Source organism: Candoia aspera, chromosome 1 (assembly GCF_035149785.1).
Source record: "Candoia aspera isolate rCanAsp1 chromosome 1, rCanAsp1.hap2, whole genome shotgun sequence".
NCBI lineage: Eukaryota > Metazoa > Chordata > Lepidosauria > Squamata > Boidae > Candoia > Candoia aspera.
The window spans coordinates 117870964-117889877 of NC_086153.1; the positions used below are offsets into that span (position 1 = coordinate 117870964).

Consider the following 18914-nt stretch of genomic DNA (forward strand, 5'->3'; position numbering starts at 1 on the left):
GAAAAACCCTAAAAGAAAAATATTGTTTGTTTAAAGCAGATTTGACATGTTTGAGAGCTACTTCTCCCTCTGTAGCTAGTAGCAATAATCACAAAGTAAAGCTCCTGTGTAAACTTTCTTCATGAAGGAACAGTTCTTTCCGTGATGCTACCTTCATAACATTTCCTCCCGTATGTCCTGTGCATATTTATTTGACTCAGTGGAAAAGAAAGAAAAAAGTAGTTTATATTTCTATAAACAGAGAAAGATGAAAGAAAAGGATGAAATAAGTCAAGAGGTGAAATTGTTTATTTTTACAAACAAAAAAGTAAAGATGTAAGAGTAAAGAATGCGTAGTCCAACCAATAATACATAGATTACAGGACTGTTGTGGAGCTGGCCAAAACAAATGAATTCTTGACATATAAATTCAAGTGATATGTGGAAACTGCGTTTACCTCTGAGCCCAGGTTTCTAATTTGGCTGCTTGTGGTATGAACTTTTATAGTGTGGTTGAATTAAATAGGCTTGCTTAAAAATGAATCAAATCTTTCTGCAGTCAGGGAAACTTTGTAAAATAGTTTTAACACCTGCAATTTTCACATTCTTTTGATTTTCCCCATTTCTTCCTGGTTATATTTGAGATACTGGAGAAACCATGAATTCAACAAATAGGAACATTACTTTGACTTTCTTGATACTGTTACATTACTAGAATGGACACTTACCAGTTCTTTGGCCACAGCAACATTAAACCAAAAGCCTGTTATTTGAGGGACCCCCAACAGTTGGTGTGGTGTAAGGGATAAGGTGTTGGACTAAGTGGGGAGAACCAGGTTCATATCCACCCTCAGCTGTTGAAGTTCACTGAGCAGCTTGGACCACTTACTCCCTCAGCCCAACCTACCTCACGGAGTTGCTACTGGAAATAGGAAGAGTGAGCCGTGAGCTCCGGTACAAAAAGAAGGAAATAAATAAGCAATTTCAGTCATTTTAATTTTTCTTATTGTGTCTTTGTACATGTGTGTGCGCGTACGTGTGCATGCAAAATCATGCAATATCACCTGATGGTGCTTGGTGCCTGAAGAGGTTGCTTATCTTGCAATAGCCTACTGGCAGTTGTCATCCAGGCAGGATGGATGACTTTCAAAGGAGTTGCTCCACAGAAAACTGGATGTGAAATTCGGCTGTAGGGAGGAGTTTCAGTTTCTCGCTGTTATACCAGCCTCCTCGCTATCCTTATTTCAGCTGCTGTATTCCAATGAGGGTGTGCTCTTGTTCTGAAGAAAGTGGAGTCGATCTAGATAGAAATAAGCTTTTACATAATGTATGTTTAATAGGCTTTCAGTTTTAGTTCTTTTTTGTCCAATAACTTGTAGGCAATGTTCTAAACAGAGCTTCACTTAAGTAGCATCCAAACTGTATACCTGTTATAATAATTCTGATTCATATAGTGTAACAGTTATATATCTGGTCAGAATAGACTGGTGTTTGATGTTATTTCTATTTATCACTTTAACATGTATTCTGGAGAGAGTTTTTCTGAAGTGTACAGCAGCATTGTCTGCTTTACAACCAAAAGGTTAATACAAATTTTAAGGTTATGTGTTCACATTTAGACTGTAAAGCTTGAATTTATATGTAAAATATCTGGTGGTGGTGGGGTTAGCATATATTTTAGAAGCATATTATCTTCATATAGTAAAGAAAATATAGAGGCACAGCTGTACAGGGTTGATTTCTCTAGCAAATTGGCTACCATAATGTTTTAAAATACTTATTCACTAAAATGACCATTGTTTGTTTGTTTTTCTATACAGGGCCTGGCTTTTACTTTGGAAGAGAGACAGCAGCTTAATATTCATGGATTACTACCTCCCTGTTTTTTCAGTCAAGAAATTCAAGTTTTAATTGAACTGAAAAGCTTTGAAAGACAAGCAACTGACCTGGATAGGTAAAGTCTTCAAGGGGCATGCTTATTTATGTCCTTATCCACCCATTTACTGGGGGAGGGGGAGAATTTTTATAGACACCTCAATTCAAATAGTTACATATTTCTCATGCTTAATAGCTCTCCCTCTCTTTCATTCACAGCCCCAGAACCCAAGGTCTATTCATCTTAATTTCTAGTTCTCTTCCAGGATCATGTATACAAATACACTGCACCAAGCCTGCTTCCCTGCTTTCACCTTCCATGCCTGCTGTAACATTTCTTTATCTTTGCTTTACCCTTCACTCCCTCCCCACCTGCCTATCCCAAATTTTCTGCTTTTTTTCCTTTTCCTTTAAATGGATACTTACTGCATCCTTTTTTTTACTAAAATACAGTAGGTCCAATTCTTCCTTTGAAGCAACAAGTTGTGTTTCATCCTCCATCTGCCATCTCTACATCTTGATAAACTCTGCAGCTCTGTGTGGACCCTATAGGCATTAAGACCAAATAAAGGCAGATTATTAGAAGATACAGCTTCTCTTTGAAATGCTTTTGGCTGTCCATTTTGAAAATTAAATTTCAGAGAATTGGAGGGGATTTTTGTGGGCAAGAGGGGAGATGTATCTACAAGCATTGTGTTACCGACTTCCAAATAGAGGAATCAATCTATAACTAGTCCCAATCAGTTTTGCATGTTTTTAGTTCTTAGGTCATTCCATATAATTTCTGCATTACACTGCAAATTTAAAACATACACCCACAAACATCCTAGGTTATATTCATACATAATCTTCACAATGTCATTTTTATGTGCATCTTTTGAACTGATCGCTGATTTGTTAACTGAATTGCAGGATCGGTAGGCAAGGCAACTTCCTGCTGGCTTCCCACAACCAAAGTCAGTGAAGAAGACAGCAGGAAGTTGCTAGTCCCAGGCCTGCAGGCAGGTATGTGGCTGCTGCCAGGTGGGGGAGGGAGTGGGGAGGGTCAGGGAGGGTGCATGAAGACGTGGCACAGGGAGGGTGCGAGGGAGTGTGCAGGTTGGGGAGGGTGTGTGACGGGCACAGGTTAGGGAGGGTGTGCGAGGCTGTGAGGGGGTGTGCGAGAGGTGCTGCGTGGGTCAGGGAGGGTGCATGGGAGTGCAAGGGAGGCATGATGAGGGTCAGGGAGGGTGTGCGGGGGTGCCTGAGTGGTCGGTGTGGCTCGAGTGCAGAGGGCTAGGGGAGGGTGTGCGGGTGGGGGAGATTTACCTCAATGACTTGCAACCTTCCCTGCAGGCTTTCCTGTTGACTTTCTGGGAAAGCTGGCAGGGAAGGTTGCAAATAGTGATCACATGACTGTGGGATGCTTAGCAACCAGTTGTAAGTGTGAATGGGTTGCCAAGCACCCAGATTACAATCACACGACCGTGGGGGTGCTGGGATGGCCAGAACTCCAAGGACTGGTCATAACCACCATTTGTTCAACGCTGTCATAACTTGGAACGGTTGCTGGCCAAATGGTCATAGGTTGAGGACTACCTGTATGTCTGCATATGGTATATTATAATGATACTAAGTATTTGTAAAAGGCTTTGATTTTTATAGAAAATTAACTAGGAAAAAAATACCTGTCCATCAGGTTTAGTACATAAGATCAGAATTAGTTCCAAGGGCAAAGAATAGTTCATATAAAATTGAATCTGAACATATAGATCAGCCAAAAAAAGCAAATAAAAAATTCCCAAGCTACAGGTCAATTTCATATGCATATTTTTGGTCCAGGAGTCAAGCATGACAATCAAGAGAAAGGATTATTAGTTGTAAGGAAATCTGACCAAACTTTTCATGACATTTGAACATTTGAAACTTTGCCTACTAATTTTTCCACCCCATAGAGAAATATTAGCATTAGCTGCAATATTCTTTGTAACTGTAATGCGGATTAAGTATCTTATAAAATGCAGAAAAAGAATTAATACAAAAATATTTAATAAGACATAAACCAGAGATGCTAAAGTTTATGTGTTTAAAATTATCTAATGTGAAAGGCTTCCCACAGATTGGGCCCCCAAGTTTTGATGAGATTATAATAAGAAGGAAACCTACCTAAAATCAGAATTTCAAACTTCTTTCAATCAAGTTTGAAAGCTCTTAAGTAGAACCTCTGAAAGAGCAGCAGATTTCTCCTGAACAATCAAGCTCATGAATGTTTGTTTCCCTTTTTACCTCGAACAGCAGCACTGCTGGGAAAGAGCAAGGGCAGGCATGAGGGACCTGGAATTTCCAACTCTCTGTTTTATTAGATTCCACTCCAAGCTCTGGAAACAACAATAGTTAATAATAGCTATTATTAGTGTAAATAATAATCACACATCTGCTTTTTTCCTCTCAAGTATATTTCCTCTCATCAGTAGAGAAATTGTGGATTTGAAAGAAATTAAGGAAGGACAAGCAACTTTATTACTACTAATAAAAGTGAGTTAGCTGACTCAGCCATGTGAAGTAACTGAAATAGATTGGCATGTCCAGAATTTCACTTCCACTTCTATTTTTGTTATCCCTGTTGGTTGCATGCATTGCTCTGAGATCACTCTCTGCTTTTATAAACATTCACTCCCACACCAGGAAAATGGTTACATGAATCTAGTGAGATAACTTTTAAGTGAGAAGCAGGAATTCTACCTTCCTTTCACAATTTTTACACATATTTTTCACTCTTGGATTTTTTAAAAAAATGCTAACTGTTGGTTAAAGAAAGATCAGTCGTCAAGGGCAAAGCACATAAACAGGTAGTTTGGCCTTGAGACAGTACATATGTGGGCCTCTTAAAGGTGGACTATGCCATTGCCTTTCTGGAAGCAGAATGTAGGGCCCCAGGGGTCTGTTACGGGATTTACAGCTGTTCTTCACAGACTCTTCTGTCTTGGTAGTTCTGCAAAACCAAGAAGAAAAGGAACCATGGGGATACTGTGGCTGATGTGAAAAGCTGATGTCCCTGTAGCTTAAATGCCAAGCTGCACCAGCTTGTTTGGAGAGGGTACTGTACACCCATGTAGCCACTTATCCCCAAAGTATTTTGTAGGCTTGATAAATTGTGTGTTTTTGAAAAATCACAAATCCCATAATTTCCCTAATTATGCTGTGTATTTTTAAACTGTAGAAACACTTTACTATAAAATTGAGGGCGGTTAAGAAATGGAATAGCTTCTCAAACTCATGCATTTTATACTAGTGGCTTTCTAAAGATCTTTTAGCAGACTTTTCATCACACCTTGCTCAAAAGATTATTTTTACAGAACTTACCATCAAAGATTGCTCCAGAGAAACGAACAGAAGAATAAAATATAATTAGTGCTTTAAACAGAAGCAGCTGGTTTTAGAGAATGAAGAAATAAAAAGATATTGGGCAATTGTTCAGAAAAAAGCTGTTTCAGACTTCTGGCTGCCATGCATGCTTGCACAGTTTGGCATTCTTTCGATTAGGCTGTGCATAATATGTTTTCCACCTGTCACTATCCTGTGGAAATGAAATCAAATGAAATGTATGTCTTAAGAAAATATCCAACTAGCAAGTTGTGTGTCATTCAAAACCAGGGATTATAAATTCAGTTACTTTAGAGTGATAACCCTCCTGAAATTCAAGAGTGTCTGACAGAGCTGAAGCAGGGAGAAAAAAAATAATTAGATATCTGATACACAACTCTAAAACAGATTGAATTTTGTTATTTTTCTGTTTAGCAGATAAATTACTTAGTGCCATTATATAGATTTGTAAAGGTTAGGATTAACCTGTAGCTGTTGTGAATTTTGATTAGCTTATGACCTTCTGCACAACTAAGACGGGAGTCTAAAAGTATATGAAGAAGCAGGTTCCTCTAATGTGCTTGATATGTGATTGGGAGGCTACCTGGGAAGTACAAATGTGGAACTGAGTTTTATTGAAGAAATACAAGTTAGTAATATAATAAATGTGAGTTCTGGACACCTTCCTTCTGACTGCAGCATCTAATTTCCAGTAAGAAATTGCTTTCAGAATTGAATGTCTTGGGAAACAGCTCTTCATAAAGTTTGACAAATGATGGTAGGAAACTCCTCATTTTAAGTACAGAAGCAGTTTTGTAGTAGAGGGATCTTAACTTTTCAGTGTATTTTAAGAGCAGTGTATTTCTTGGGTTAGAAGAATTAAAGAGCAAGAAACTAAAGAATAGAAATGTACTCGCAGCAAGGTATGCTATAGTACAATGATATACGTGTCTATTCAAAAGTAAATCTTCAGTGGGATTCTGAAGTCAGCTAGTGCAGTGGGATTTTCCTCTCCTCCACACTATATTTTCCCCAAATATGTTCTGAAGGGTCTCTCTCTCTTGCAGGTGCTTATAAGGAGGAAAGAGGAATCTGTCCCATTGAGTGATGTTATTCTGTTGGCCTATGGCTCACAAACATCCAAGGCATATTGCAAGGATGCACAATATTCATCAAACATAGAAAAGCAAACCAAAAGCAATTCACACAGCTCTTCCTCCGGCAAAGACCCTGATTTAAAAAAAAACAAACTTCACTGTCTGGGATGACGTGGGAGGGAGGATATAGTAGGTTGGGCTAGGAGGAAGAGCACCAGCTTCCACTACTCTGCTCTCTCTAGCATCCAGAGCTATAAAGTTAGTCCTCCAGGATTCCTATGGGCTGTAGACCCCTTTTATATTTTCTTTCTTCCATAAACTTTGAAATTCTTAGGCCCTGGAACTGTGTCATTGGCTTCTCCCAGCTTCTATCCTTGCCGTTGGGGCTGAGAGGCATAGGTCAGAAGCGAAGGAGTACCCCAGCTCCACCTGCAGAGTCTCCCCATGCTCGATAAATCCAAAGTTCTTCAAACTTTGATTGATTCCAAATTTACAGAATATAAATTACTTCTTTTCCAAGGACTCTGTTTACAAACCCATGAACATTATACTTGTTTATCTTCTTTTGAGCAAGTATATGCGGTGGAAGAGTGATCCTTTTGGGGCTATTTTAGCAGATTGCAACAGGGTTTCTTCCTCTGAACAGGAAAACAATGCTAAGCTTCTGTAGACTGATTACATCTAGATTTATGGTGATGCTATTTGTGAAAAATAAAATGAAAAAGTAATTTAAAAGCATTGTTTACGATTATTGAATTCATAATAGCTTTTTGTCATGCTTCATTTCAGTCAACAAATAATAAAAGTAAAAGTAAGATCATGTGGGATGCACAGTTTTTTTTAACTATAGAAGGGGTCCTCATACTCAAACAAATTGGGAACAACCGATCTAGCCCACTCAAAATTGAACCCATGACTTTCTCCACGAAGTAAAACATAGACAGTTTTTTAGATTCTAGATTGTGTTACAGTTTGATGCATTATGTTATATTCCATTTTCTAAACAATATTAATGTTCTAACTCATTCTCTCACTAAAGATGTAGAGTGAATAACAAAATAAATGATATATATGCTAAATAATTTTACATTTGCAACAGATTTTGTTTCACTAGCTTCACTGGTAATATAGTGAAAAGCTTTCGGCCAGAAAGAAGCATTTTCCTTAGATAAAAATAGCTCTAATGGGAAAACAATCCCTGTTCTATACCTTTCTTACACTTAATTCACTTCAGAGCTACATATGGAAATCTGTCTAATTTATAATTCATTTTTCACAGGTATATTTGGCTAATGGGTCTTCAGGATCGAAATGAAAAACTCTTTTATAAAGTGCTGACTTCTGACATTGAAAGATTTATGCCTATTGTTTATACTCCCACTGTGGGTCTGGCGTGCCAACAATATGGTATAGCACTTCGGAGACCAAGGTATGTAAGGTTATACTTCACATTTAAGTATTTGTATACTTTTTTCTTCCTTTGCAGATTTCTGCTTTTTTCCTTCCTAGCATAGTTGAGTGTAATCCAAAACTGGAATAATTAAGATAATTCAAACTATGTTAAGTACACTTGGCAAAAATAAATGGATACTTTATTTTTAAAAAATTGACAGTTAAAAAAATGTTTGGATTAGGTGGCTTTACAGAGAAATCAATATTGCCTAATAATAATAATAAAAAATAGAATAGGGAAAATCTTATCCTACTTTAATTTAAAAATTTGAAAAATATTGACATTGTTAATATATTAACAACATATAACTGTGGATTTAATTACAAAGGGAAAATATCTGGAGGATATTTCGTAATGTATTTTTCTGTAAAATATTAAAACAGAACTTTAAAAAAGCACTTAGATGCTATTACTACTGTTGGCAAGATCAGGCAGCCTCTGCAGTTCACATTTATTTTTCTTCCAGTTACATTGATAGCCAATTTTTCTCCAGAGCTTTTTCACAGTATATTTGATTAACAACAGTATTTATAAGAATTCTCTTGGTTCTCTTTTTAAAGAGTGTAAACTTAATTACTGAACTGCTTGACCCTCGTTATTATTAAAATACTAGCAAGCCAGGATTTTAGACCTTAACTTAAAGGGAATTAGTCTAAATTAGTAATCATCTGTAACATCAGTGAATGAGTTAGACAAGGAAGAATTCTGACTATCCTTGTAACATTGCAGCAATTATTGTATTTATATTATTACTAAGAAATAAGGGGAATAGCCCTATAGACAGGCAACCTTTCAGTTATATCTTCTTGGCAAGATATATTATAGAAGTCCCATTTTATTTCATTGGCATAGGGCTCACCTTTACAGCATACTGGCAAAAGGACCTCTGAGTGTTCTATTTTTAAGCTGCTAATTGTTGGGAGCTGATCTGGTTGCTGTAAAAGACTATACTTCCTGCAGTGTAGGAGAGACTGCTGTGCGGCTGGCTTCTCTGATGTACAGTATATGGATATTTGGTTTTGAAGATGGACCTAAATGAACTGGAACTCCATTATTTGACACACACACACACACAGCCCAAGCTTTTTAAAAAGAAGGACCAAAAAACTGATAGTGATGGAAATCCTATCCTGACGGAAAACTGTCTGATGCTTGCTTTCAGGACAAGCAGAGTTAAAGGGGAACAACACAGCAGAAGAGCTATATAAATTGAAAGAATGGATGAATGAATGAATGAATGAATAAATAAACAAACAAACTTTTCCCAGAGACTCCTTAAAAAAATAAGAGAAATCCAGGAACCTATATTTAAACTGTCATCTAATGTGACCCTGTCTTTCTAGGAAAGTTAGAAGGGCTGAGCTAAGAATTAAGAAATAGTTGTCTTTTGGTTAATTATTAATTATTCTGATAATATTAATTATCAGAAGTTGAGAGGATGAGCCTGATGTGGGCAAACTGTAGCCATAAGGGTCCCTTTTTGTAGTCCTTAGATGCCCTTCCACCATGATTTGCTGAAAGTTTCCTACCCTTTGGAGATAGGAAAGGAAAAACATGAAAGTTGTAGTGAAAGCCCTAAAATAGGCATATCACAGTAACCTCCCCTCCCCAAAGTATGAAATTCCTCCCAAGTCCAAATGCACGTGATGTGATCTCACCCACTCTGTAGCCTTTATTTAGGTCCCTTCCAATGTTACATGTAGTCTGTGGGATAGATTGTGAAAGTGAATAAGACACAAAGATACTTGCCTTTTCCAGAATTTACTTTACAATCTTAATAGGTAATTACTGGGTAGACCTGCTGGTCATAATAGCTCATTGAACCGCTGTATTACCAACACTGGATGAAGTTGCAGCTCGGTTGCTGAACTAAACATATAGATTAGTTATAGCATATCCTGAGTGTTCAGCTTTACTGAAAAAATGACATAGTATAATATGTTTTTCAGCTTTCACCTTTTTGTATCATATTGATAAGAATGAAAAATTACAATCTTAGTAACCCATTCAGAACACCCATCCATATACCTGTCTCTAAGCGCTATTGAAATACTCTGGAGTAGGAAAAAATGATGTCACCACAATAGCTCATGTTCATTTTTCATGTGATCTTAAAACACATTTTGGAATCATTTAAAGAAAAAATGTATTTTTAAAATTATTATAAATGAGCTGTTTCTGTTTTGTTTTTTAAAAAATACGATATAAAAATGACAATAAAAATTGAATGAGAAAACTCTGCTATATAATTTGCTAAATGCTGGAGCGTTTATGATATTATCATCTCTGTAGATTCATAAAGCTTTATGAATCTTAGGATTAGTAACATATTTGAATGTCCTGCTGATTTTTGCTTTCCATGTGTTTCATTTAAAAATGACTATAGCACAAAACATTCATACATTTTGGAATTTTTTCATATAAGCACAGTTAACAGTTGTTCAAACATTACATAATGAGTGCTGTGTTTTCAGATAGGTTTCTAAACTCAACAGATGACAAAAGAGCTTAACGCATATGTAACCTTATGCTGGACTTCCCTTTGTTTACTTTACCACATTAATTACACGATTTTAAATAGGTTTAGGGATAAAATATGAGGGTTTACCCTTTCCAGCATTGATATTCTGGTTCTCATATGAAAGCAGGACAAATTATTGTCTTGAAAAGTGAAATCTCTTGAGGGAGAAACTCTTTTTATTTTTACATTACCAATCACAATTTAGGATGTAATATACAGGGATTACAGGGCCTGCTTTTGTTCTATGTCCAAAGAGAATTGGTAGCTGTACAGGAGTATCAGAGAGATGCAGAAATGTCCTGTTTCTGTGATGATAACTAAACCCTACTAATTTTTAAAAATTGAGTTATTTTACTGTTTTATAGTGTTGTAAATCAGTTTGGGTTGTACTTAAGTGAGAAATGTCACCCATTAATACAGGTAGTCCTCGCTTAACAACCATTCGTTCAGTGACTGTTCAAAGTTACGATGGTGCTGAATGAAGGGACTTACAACCAGTCCTTGAAGTTCCAGCCATTGCAGCACTCCTGAGGTCACATGAACAAAATTTACAACAGCCCCTCCACTGCCGCTCCCCCCCATCCCCAGCTGACCATCGTTGTATTTGCCTGCCTCCCCTCTGCTGGGCTCACCATCCCAGCCACATGTGGGGGAGGTGCTGTAGAAACATCCTGAAGACTGGTGGGTGAGAGCTACGGGCAGGCAAGTATGTGCTGGCCCGTGCACCACTACTGGCCAGGGCCTCCTTTCACATGCCAGCCAGGGCCTCCTTTCGCACTCCAGCCAGGGCCTCCTTTCACACTCTGTCCAGGGCCTCCATGAAAGAAGGCTGCCGCATGAAAGAAGGCTGTACTGGCGGGAAAGAAGTCCCCAGCTGGTAGTGGTGCATGGTGCAGCAGGCATGGCAGTGAATAGGTTGGGCGGTGGGGGCAACTGGTGGCGGCTGGTAGGCAGGCAGCCAAAAGGTCAGAGATGGGGGGCGAGATAGGTGAATGTGGGGTGTTGAAGTGGAGGCAACCCCTTACCTTCTTCCAAGAATGGCTTGGATCAGGATGGGTCCTCGCCTAATGACCGCATGGGATTCACTCAGTGATAGCAACTGGAATAGCCGGAACTGCTCTTGCTAAGCAGAGTGGTCATGTGACGTTTCACTTAATGACCACATCCCTTAGCAATGGAGTTGCCAGTCCCAATTAGGGTTGTTAAGTGACAACTACCTGTATTGTGAGCATTTGTAAATGCCAAAGACACTCATTTCTTTTCTGGGAGTAAGTGCCGTTGAGTTCAAAAGAACTTGGTAGTGGTAAGCTTACTCTGTAATCGTTCATGGCTTATACTGGCTAAGCTCTGAAAACTATTGAGTTTTCACAAATGAAACTGTATTTTTCCCCCTTTTCTTTCCTTCCCCATTCATATATTTTCCTTTACTTCATCTGCTCCCTGTGTTCCCCCTTCTTCCTTTCTTCCTTTGTTGCTGCTCTACCTCTTCCTCTTCAGTTTCTGCTGTCAGGAAAGGGTGTGGTGTGTGTCACTGTATGTGTATTCATGTTTGCTTTGTGTGTGTGTGTGAGTGAAAGAGAGAAAGTAATTTTTGTGTGGGGTTTATTTTAGAAATCAGATGGAATTAATTAGAGAACTAATAATTTTTAAACCACTGTTGTTCATTCAATTATTTTTTCTCCTGGTTCTGCTCTTTTTGGGAGTTTTCTGGCTAGTGTGTAGGTACGCATATGTATACATAGACACACAAAAAACTGCTCAGGATAGGTTTTAGCTGAAGTTGGCAAATTCTAAGTTAACTCAGTAGGAAAGGTGGGCATTTCAAATAGTTTTTGTAGGTGTTTATATATATTTTTTCCTGAGTAACCTTTTTTTGGACTATCATGTTTAAATCAGTCTGCCATTTTAGTAAATATTATATGGCAATCATGAATAGTTATGTTTTTCTTTCTGTTATGTCTTTAAAGAAGAAATTAAAAGTTCAGAAGCAGCTTCTGCTTCTACCAGTTTTCTGCTTTTATACAGACATGCCTTTGAGTAAAGAAAGTTAGGGTGGGCATCACACCATAGTTATCCATAATATTTAGCTAGATTTGTGTATCTGTAACTACGAACTGCTAAAATGTTTAATTTTATCCCCTGTTGGCATGCAGCTGTGTATCATAGAGTAATATATCTATACAGTTTTTTTATACGCTCTGTGATTTCTGCAAACATCACTGCATTCCAAGTGGCTACTGTTGCTAATCCATCCTCCTTCCATCCTCCCTCAGCCTTGGTATCAGAAGGCAACTCCCTCATAGTGTGCTGGCCTCCACTTCATGTCCTCTATTTTAGGGAAGCTGTATAAAATTGCTGTGAGATCATATTTCTTTTTTATGGGGTTTTGGGCTGTTTGTCTCTGCTTCCTGTTTACTGTGGAAGCCCGTTTCTTCTTCCCTTCCTAAATTATTGTGGATCCCTGCACTGAAATGTAGTGTGATTATAGATCCATGGATTTAATTAACTCTTTTTTCACTTTGAAAGCACTGTTCTGTGTGAACGCTCCCATTCCGTGTACTTTGTGATACTGCAACAGATCACTAGACTTAGTGCCTTAAAAATACAGTGTGGGTATGCATGTTTTCCACATAGCACACAATGCATTGCTTTTTTCTTTGTGTGGTTTACTAAGTAGATTGCCCACACTACCTAGGTGGTCAGGAATACTCTGATTAAAAAAAACCCATGCAACTGTTGTCTTGTCAAAAGTACTTCAGCCCTTCATGAAGTCTGGTGGATTCCTTTTTTTCATCAGTGACAATATCTTCCATGGAATAACCTGGATTCCTTTCAAATGCAAATATCTGTTTTCCTTCTTCTTCATGTTCTATATGATTTACATAAAGAAGATTAAAGTCAGTTATACCAGCAAAGTGTTACTAGGTACCGTCATACGCTGCATCTTTTGTATCTGAAAGCTGATAGTAATCTGTCTCTGCTTTCATCTTTCAGTAGTAAAAAAGAGGAAAAAAATGATTTTGACAAACAAAAGCCAGTGTTTTTATTTAAACTAATATAATGTATTTGCAAATTTCTATTCTTCCTTGTAGTTTAATTTTTTAAAAATGCCTTTTAAGAGCATTCAGATTGCAAAAGATACTTTCATGCTAGTGAGTTTCTGCAGGTGGTCTGCCATATGAATGGAATGAAACTGGATCTTTTTTGCAGTTAAAGGGTAAGGGTGACAGTCAGTTCAGATGTTCCTTATTTCATTTGGGCTTATTTAGCTATTCTGTTCACGTTCTTATAGACAGGCCTGACATTTATGGATGCTGGCTGCAGTGACATATGTGATATAATGAAAATTGGCAACAGCCATATATCAATGAGTTTCTGGGTTGTAGGTTATGTTTGTTCATCCAGGCACACATTTAATAACTTATTTAGTATCAAAACAAGTCTCAAATGCCTACATGTTCAACTTTTTTTTGAGAAGTTGCCATATTGCTTATGCATAAAATATGCCTGCATTTATTCCTGAAACTATATAACTAGAGAATTCCATAGCAAAGTCCTCCGAAGTTCTTTGGGAATTATTTTAATGAATTAAAAGCAAGATTAATTTGATTGTCTTGTGAATGAACATTATCTCTGAATTTTGTGAAAACTTTCCCTTTCTAATCAACTCTTTATGCATAGTTGCATATAGTCTGGGTATAATGTAGCATCTGCCTGCCTATTTGTTTGTTTGTTTGTTTATATGTTTTATACGCTGCCCAATTCTGCTGGCTCCAGGTGGCTTATATAAAGATATAAATATTATTTAAATATAATAGAACAATGATTATTTGAACAGGTATAATTAAAAGGGAACAAGGTGCCAGGTGCCTGGTGCCAGAGTCCTATGAAATGGGTGTGTCTTTGCTGCTTTCCTGAACTCTACAAGTCTGAGGACTCTGTAATGGTATGTGAGAAAGATCTTGGGAGACTAGGCAAAGAGACTCCGCCAAGGGAATGGTCAGATAAGAAACAACATAGCCGGCAGCTTGATAGTGAGAGGGGCAAGAGGCTCAGAAGACACCCTCCCTAGTTTCTTGTGCTGTCAAGGAGATGGGGGTTGGGTGGGAGGATTGTACTTTCAGACTAGCAAGATTCTGTCAATGTAGCTTTACAGTAAAGTAGAATTAGCTCATCTGGTTGTGATTCCTATTTGGTTTACCCCATGAGGTTGACATCAATCTTGCAAGTATGAAAGTACAATTCTGACACACACACCCCCCATCTCCTTTACAGCCTGAGAAACCAGGGAGGCTCTCTTCTGAGCCTCTTGCCTCACTCACTATCTACCTGCAGGCTATACTGTCTCTTATCTGACCATTCCCTTGGCAGCATCTTCACCAAATCTCCCAAAGCGTTTCTCACATGCCATTACAGACTGTCTGGGCCTCAGGCGGTAGAGTATTCCAGAGCGATGGGATTGCCTAAGGAAAGGAATGTTTCCAGCCTCCACTCTTCCAACAGTCCGAGGGAAGGAGATGTGAAGCATCACTTTCCAGACTACTGTAAGGCTTTAGAATACAGGAACAGAACTTTGAATTGTACTCAGAAACAGAGGTAACCGGTAGGTATAATACTGCTGAAACAACTGTCACTTGCCAGCATTTGTGCTGCCACATTCTGCACCAGCTGAAGTTTCCAGGTATTCTGCCAAGACAGACTCAAATAGAGCGTGTTGCAGTAATCCAATCTTGAGGAAATTAGTGACTGTTGTAGAAGCTGGGCAGAGGTATCCCTGGCCATGGCCTCCACTCCCAGATCAAGTGAAAGCTGTGAATCCAGAAAAATCTTTCCCTCCCGCTCCCCCTCTCCAAAATTGCACACCTACTCTGTGCAAATATGTCCAGAGCCAACATAGGGCCCATAATTGAATCGGATGGCTTTTGGAGAAACCACAACTTCATAGTGCTAGGATTCAGTTTCAAGCTGTTTCATCCCACCCAGTCTTTTACTGCCTCTAGACAGTAAGAACATCCACTGTATTTCCTGTGTGACTTGGGGACAGCAATATGTAACTGGATACTATCAGCATACTGATGTTACATCACCCTGAATCAATGAATGACCTGATCTAATTGTTTCATGTAGATGTTAAACAACATATGGGAAAGAACCAGGCCCTGCAGCATCCCATACAGAGGTTTGATGACTCATCCCCCATTATCTCCGATTGGAATTATCTGTTTAGGTGACAGCAGAACAACAGCAAATACTGTCTGCCATTGTCAGTCCTTTTAGGTGATCTAGAAGGACACCATAACCGATTGTTCTAAATGTTACAGAGATCATAGGATCAGGAAGACTGCACTCCTGTCATCCACCAAAACAATCAATGTAGTTTTAGTACCATGCATAGATCTGAAATATGACTGAAAGAGATCTAATTAATCTGCTGGATTAAAGTGTTGAATCAAGAATAGGAGACCTAGGTTCTAGTTTACCCTCAGCCAAATAAGCTTACTGGGTGACTTTGAGCCAATTATTCTGTCTCAGCCCACCTTACCACATTCTCCAAAAACTTCTTCAAGAAAAGAAGGTTGGAGACCAGCAGAGTTTATCCAACATGGTTAGATAAAAGATGGCCTGTTTGGGAGAAGATGTAATACTGCTTCCTTTAAGGCAGGAGGCATGAGCCCCTCCTTCGAAGAAATTATCACCTCTCAATATAAACACAATACAAATACAAACTCCGCAAAGGATCGTTACCTTGTCGTGGTGCTGGAGCTTGAGCACCTCAATGATGCCATGAGCTAAACCGTGAAGGGCCACCCAAGACGGGAAGGTCATGACAGAGAGGTCAGACTAAATGCGATCCCTGGGGAAGGTAATGGCAACCCACCCCAGTATTCTTGCCGTGAAAACTAAATGGATCAGTACAACCAGAGATATGTCGGTATACCATCGGAAGATGAGACCCCCAGGTCGGAAGATGGTCAAAATGCTACTGGGGAGGAACAGAGGATGAGCTCAACTAGCCCCAGTCGTGATGACGCAGCTAGCTCAAAGCCGAAAGGACGGTTAGCGGCCGACGGTGCTGGTGGTGAACGGCGAATCCGATGTTCTAAGGATCAACACACCATTGGAACCTGAAATGTAAGATCTATGAGCCAGAGCAAATTGGATGTAGTTATTGGTGAGATGTCAAGATTAAAGATAGACATTCTGGGCGTCAGTGAACTGAAATGGACTGGAATGGGCCACTTCACATCAAATGACCACCAGATCTACTACTGTGGACAAGAGGACCACAGAAGAAATGGAGTAGCCTTCATAATTAATAGTAAAGTGGCTAAAGCAGTGCTTGGATACAACCCCAAAAACGACAGAATGATCTCAATTCGAATTCAGGGCAAGCCATCTAACATCACAGTGATCCAAATATACGCCCCAACCACAAATGCTGAAGAAGCTGAAGTAGAGCAGTTCTATGAGGATCTGCAGCACCTACTGGACAACACGCCTAAAAGAGATGTTATTTTCATCACAGGAGACTGGAATGCTAAGGTGGGCAGTCAAATGACACCTGGAATTACAGGTAAGTATGGCCTGGGAGAACAAAACGAAGCAGGACATAGGCTGATAGAATTTTGCCAAGACAATTCACTCTGCATAACAAACACTCTCTTCCAACAACCTAAGAGACGGCTTTACACATGGACTTCACCAGATGGACAACACCGAAATCAGATTGATTACATCCTTTGCAGCCAAAGGTGGCGGACATCTGTACAGTCGGTAAAAACTAGGCCTGGAGCTGACTGTAGTTCAGACCATGAACTTCTTCTTGCACAATTTAGGATCAGACTAAAGAGATTAGGGAAGACCCACAGATCAGCTAGATATGAGCTCACGAATATTCCTCAGGAATATGCAGTGGAGGTGAAGAATAGATTTCAGGGACTGGACTTAGTAGATAGGGTCCCGGAAGAACTCTGGACAGAAGTTGGCAGCATTGTTCAGGAGGCGGCAACAAAATACATCCCAAAGAAAGAGAAAACCAAGAAGGCAAAATGGCTGTCTGCTGAGACACTAGAAGTAGCCCAAGAAAGAAGGAAAGCAAAAGGCAACAGCGATAGGGGGAGATATGCCCAATTAAATGCAAAATTCCAGAGGTTAGCCAGAAGAGATAAGGAATTATTTTTAAACAAGCAATGCACGGAAGTGGAAGAAGACAATAGAATAGGAAGGACAAGAGACCTCTTCCAGAAAATTAGAAACATTGGAGGTAAATTCCAGGCAAAAATGGGTATGATCAAAAACAAAGATGGCAAGGACCTAACAGAAGAAGAAGAGATCAAGAAAAGGTGGCAAGAATATACAGAAGACCTGTATAGGAAGGATAACAATATCGGGGATAGCTTTGACGGTGTGGTCAGTGAGCTAGAGCCAGACATCCTGAAGAGTGAGGTTGAGTGGGCCTTAAGAAGCATTGCTAATAACAAGGCAGCAGGAGACGACGGCATCCCAGCTGAACTGTTCAAAATCTTGCAAGATGATGCTGTCAAGGTAATCCATGCTATATGCCAGCAAATTTGGAAAACACAAGAATGGCCATCAGATTGGAAAAAATCAACTTATATCCCCATACCAAAAAAGGGAAACACTAAAGAATGTTCAAACTATCGAACAGTGGCACTCATTTCACATGCCAGTAAGGTAATGCTCAAGATCCTGCAAGGTAGACTTCAGCAGTTCATGGAGCGAGAATTGCCAGATGTACAGGCTGGGTTTAGAAAAGGCAGAGGAACTAGAGACCAAATTGCCAATATCCGCTGGATAATGGAAAAGCCAGGGAGTTTCAGAAAAACATCTATTTCTGTTTTCTTGACTATTCTAAAGCCTTTGACTGTGTGGACCATAACAAATTGTGGCAAGTTCTTAGCGGTATGGGGATACCAAGTCATCTTGTCTGCCTCCTGAAGAATCTGTATAACGACCAAGTAGCAACAGTAAGAACAGACCACGGAACAACGGACTGGTTTAAGATTGGGAAAGGAGTACGGCAGGGCTGTATACTCTCACCCTACCTATTCAACTTGTACGCAGAACACATCATGCGACAAGCTGGTCTTGAGGAATCCAAGGCTGGAGTTAAAATCTCTGGAAGAAACATTAACAATCTCATATATGCAGATGATACCACTTTGATGGCTGAAAGTGAAGAGGAACTGAGGAGCCTTATGATGAAGGTGAAAGAAGAAAGTGCAAAAGCTGGCTTGCAGCTAAACCTCAAAAAAACCAAGATTATGGCAACCAGCTTGATTGATAACTGGCAAATAGAGGGCGAAAATGTAGAAGCAGTGAAAGACTTTGTATTTCTAGGTGCAAAGATTACTGCAGATGCTGACTGCAGTCAGGAAATCAGAAGACGCTTAATCCTTGGGAGAAGAGCAATGACAAATCTCGATAAAATAGTTAAGAGCAGAGACATCACACTGACAACAAAGGCCCGCATAGTTAAAGCAATGGTGTTCCCTGTAGTAACATATGGCTGCGAGAGCTGGACCATAAGGAAGGCTGAGCGAAGGAAGATAGATGCTTTTGAACTGTGGTGTTGGAGGAAAATTCCGAGAGTGCCTTGGACTGCAAGAAGATCAAACCAGTCCAT

General features: G+C 39.2%; 1 protein-coding gene across 1 annotated transcript in view; it reads left to right on the plus strand.

The window, feature by feature from the left end:
- Positions 1 to 18914, plus strand: part of ME1 (malic enzyme 1) — a 134210-nt gene that overhangs the window by 14254 nt on the left and 101042 nt on the right. The window contains exons 2-3 of the mRNA XM_063312599.1: positions 1800 to 1933; positions 7573 to 7722. Of these exons, the coding sequence (XP_063168669.1) occupies positions 1800 to 1933; positions 7573 to 7722 (284 nt within the window). The remainder of the gene's footprint in view (positions 1 to 1799; positions 1934 to 7572; positions 7723 to 18914) is intronic.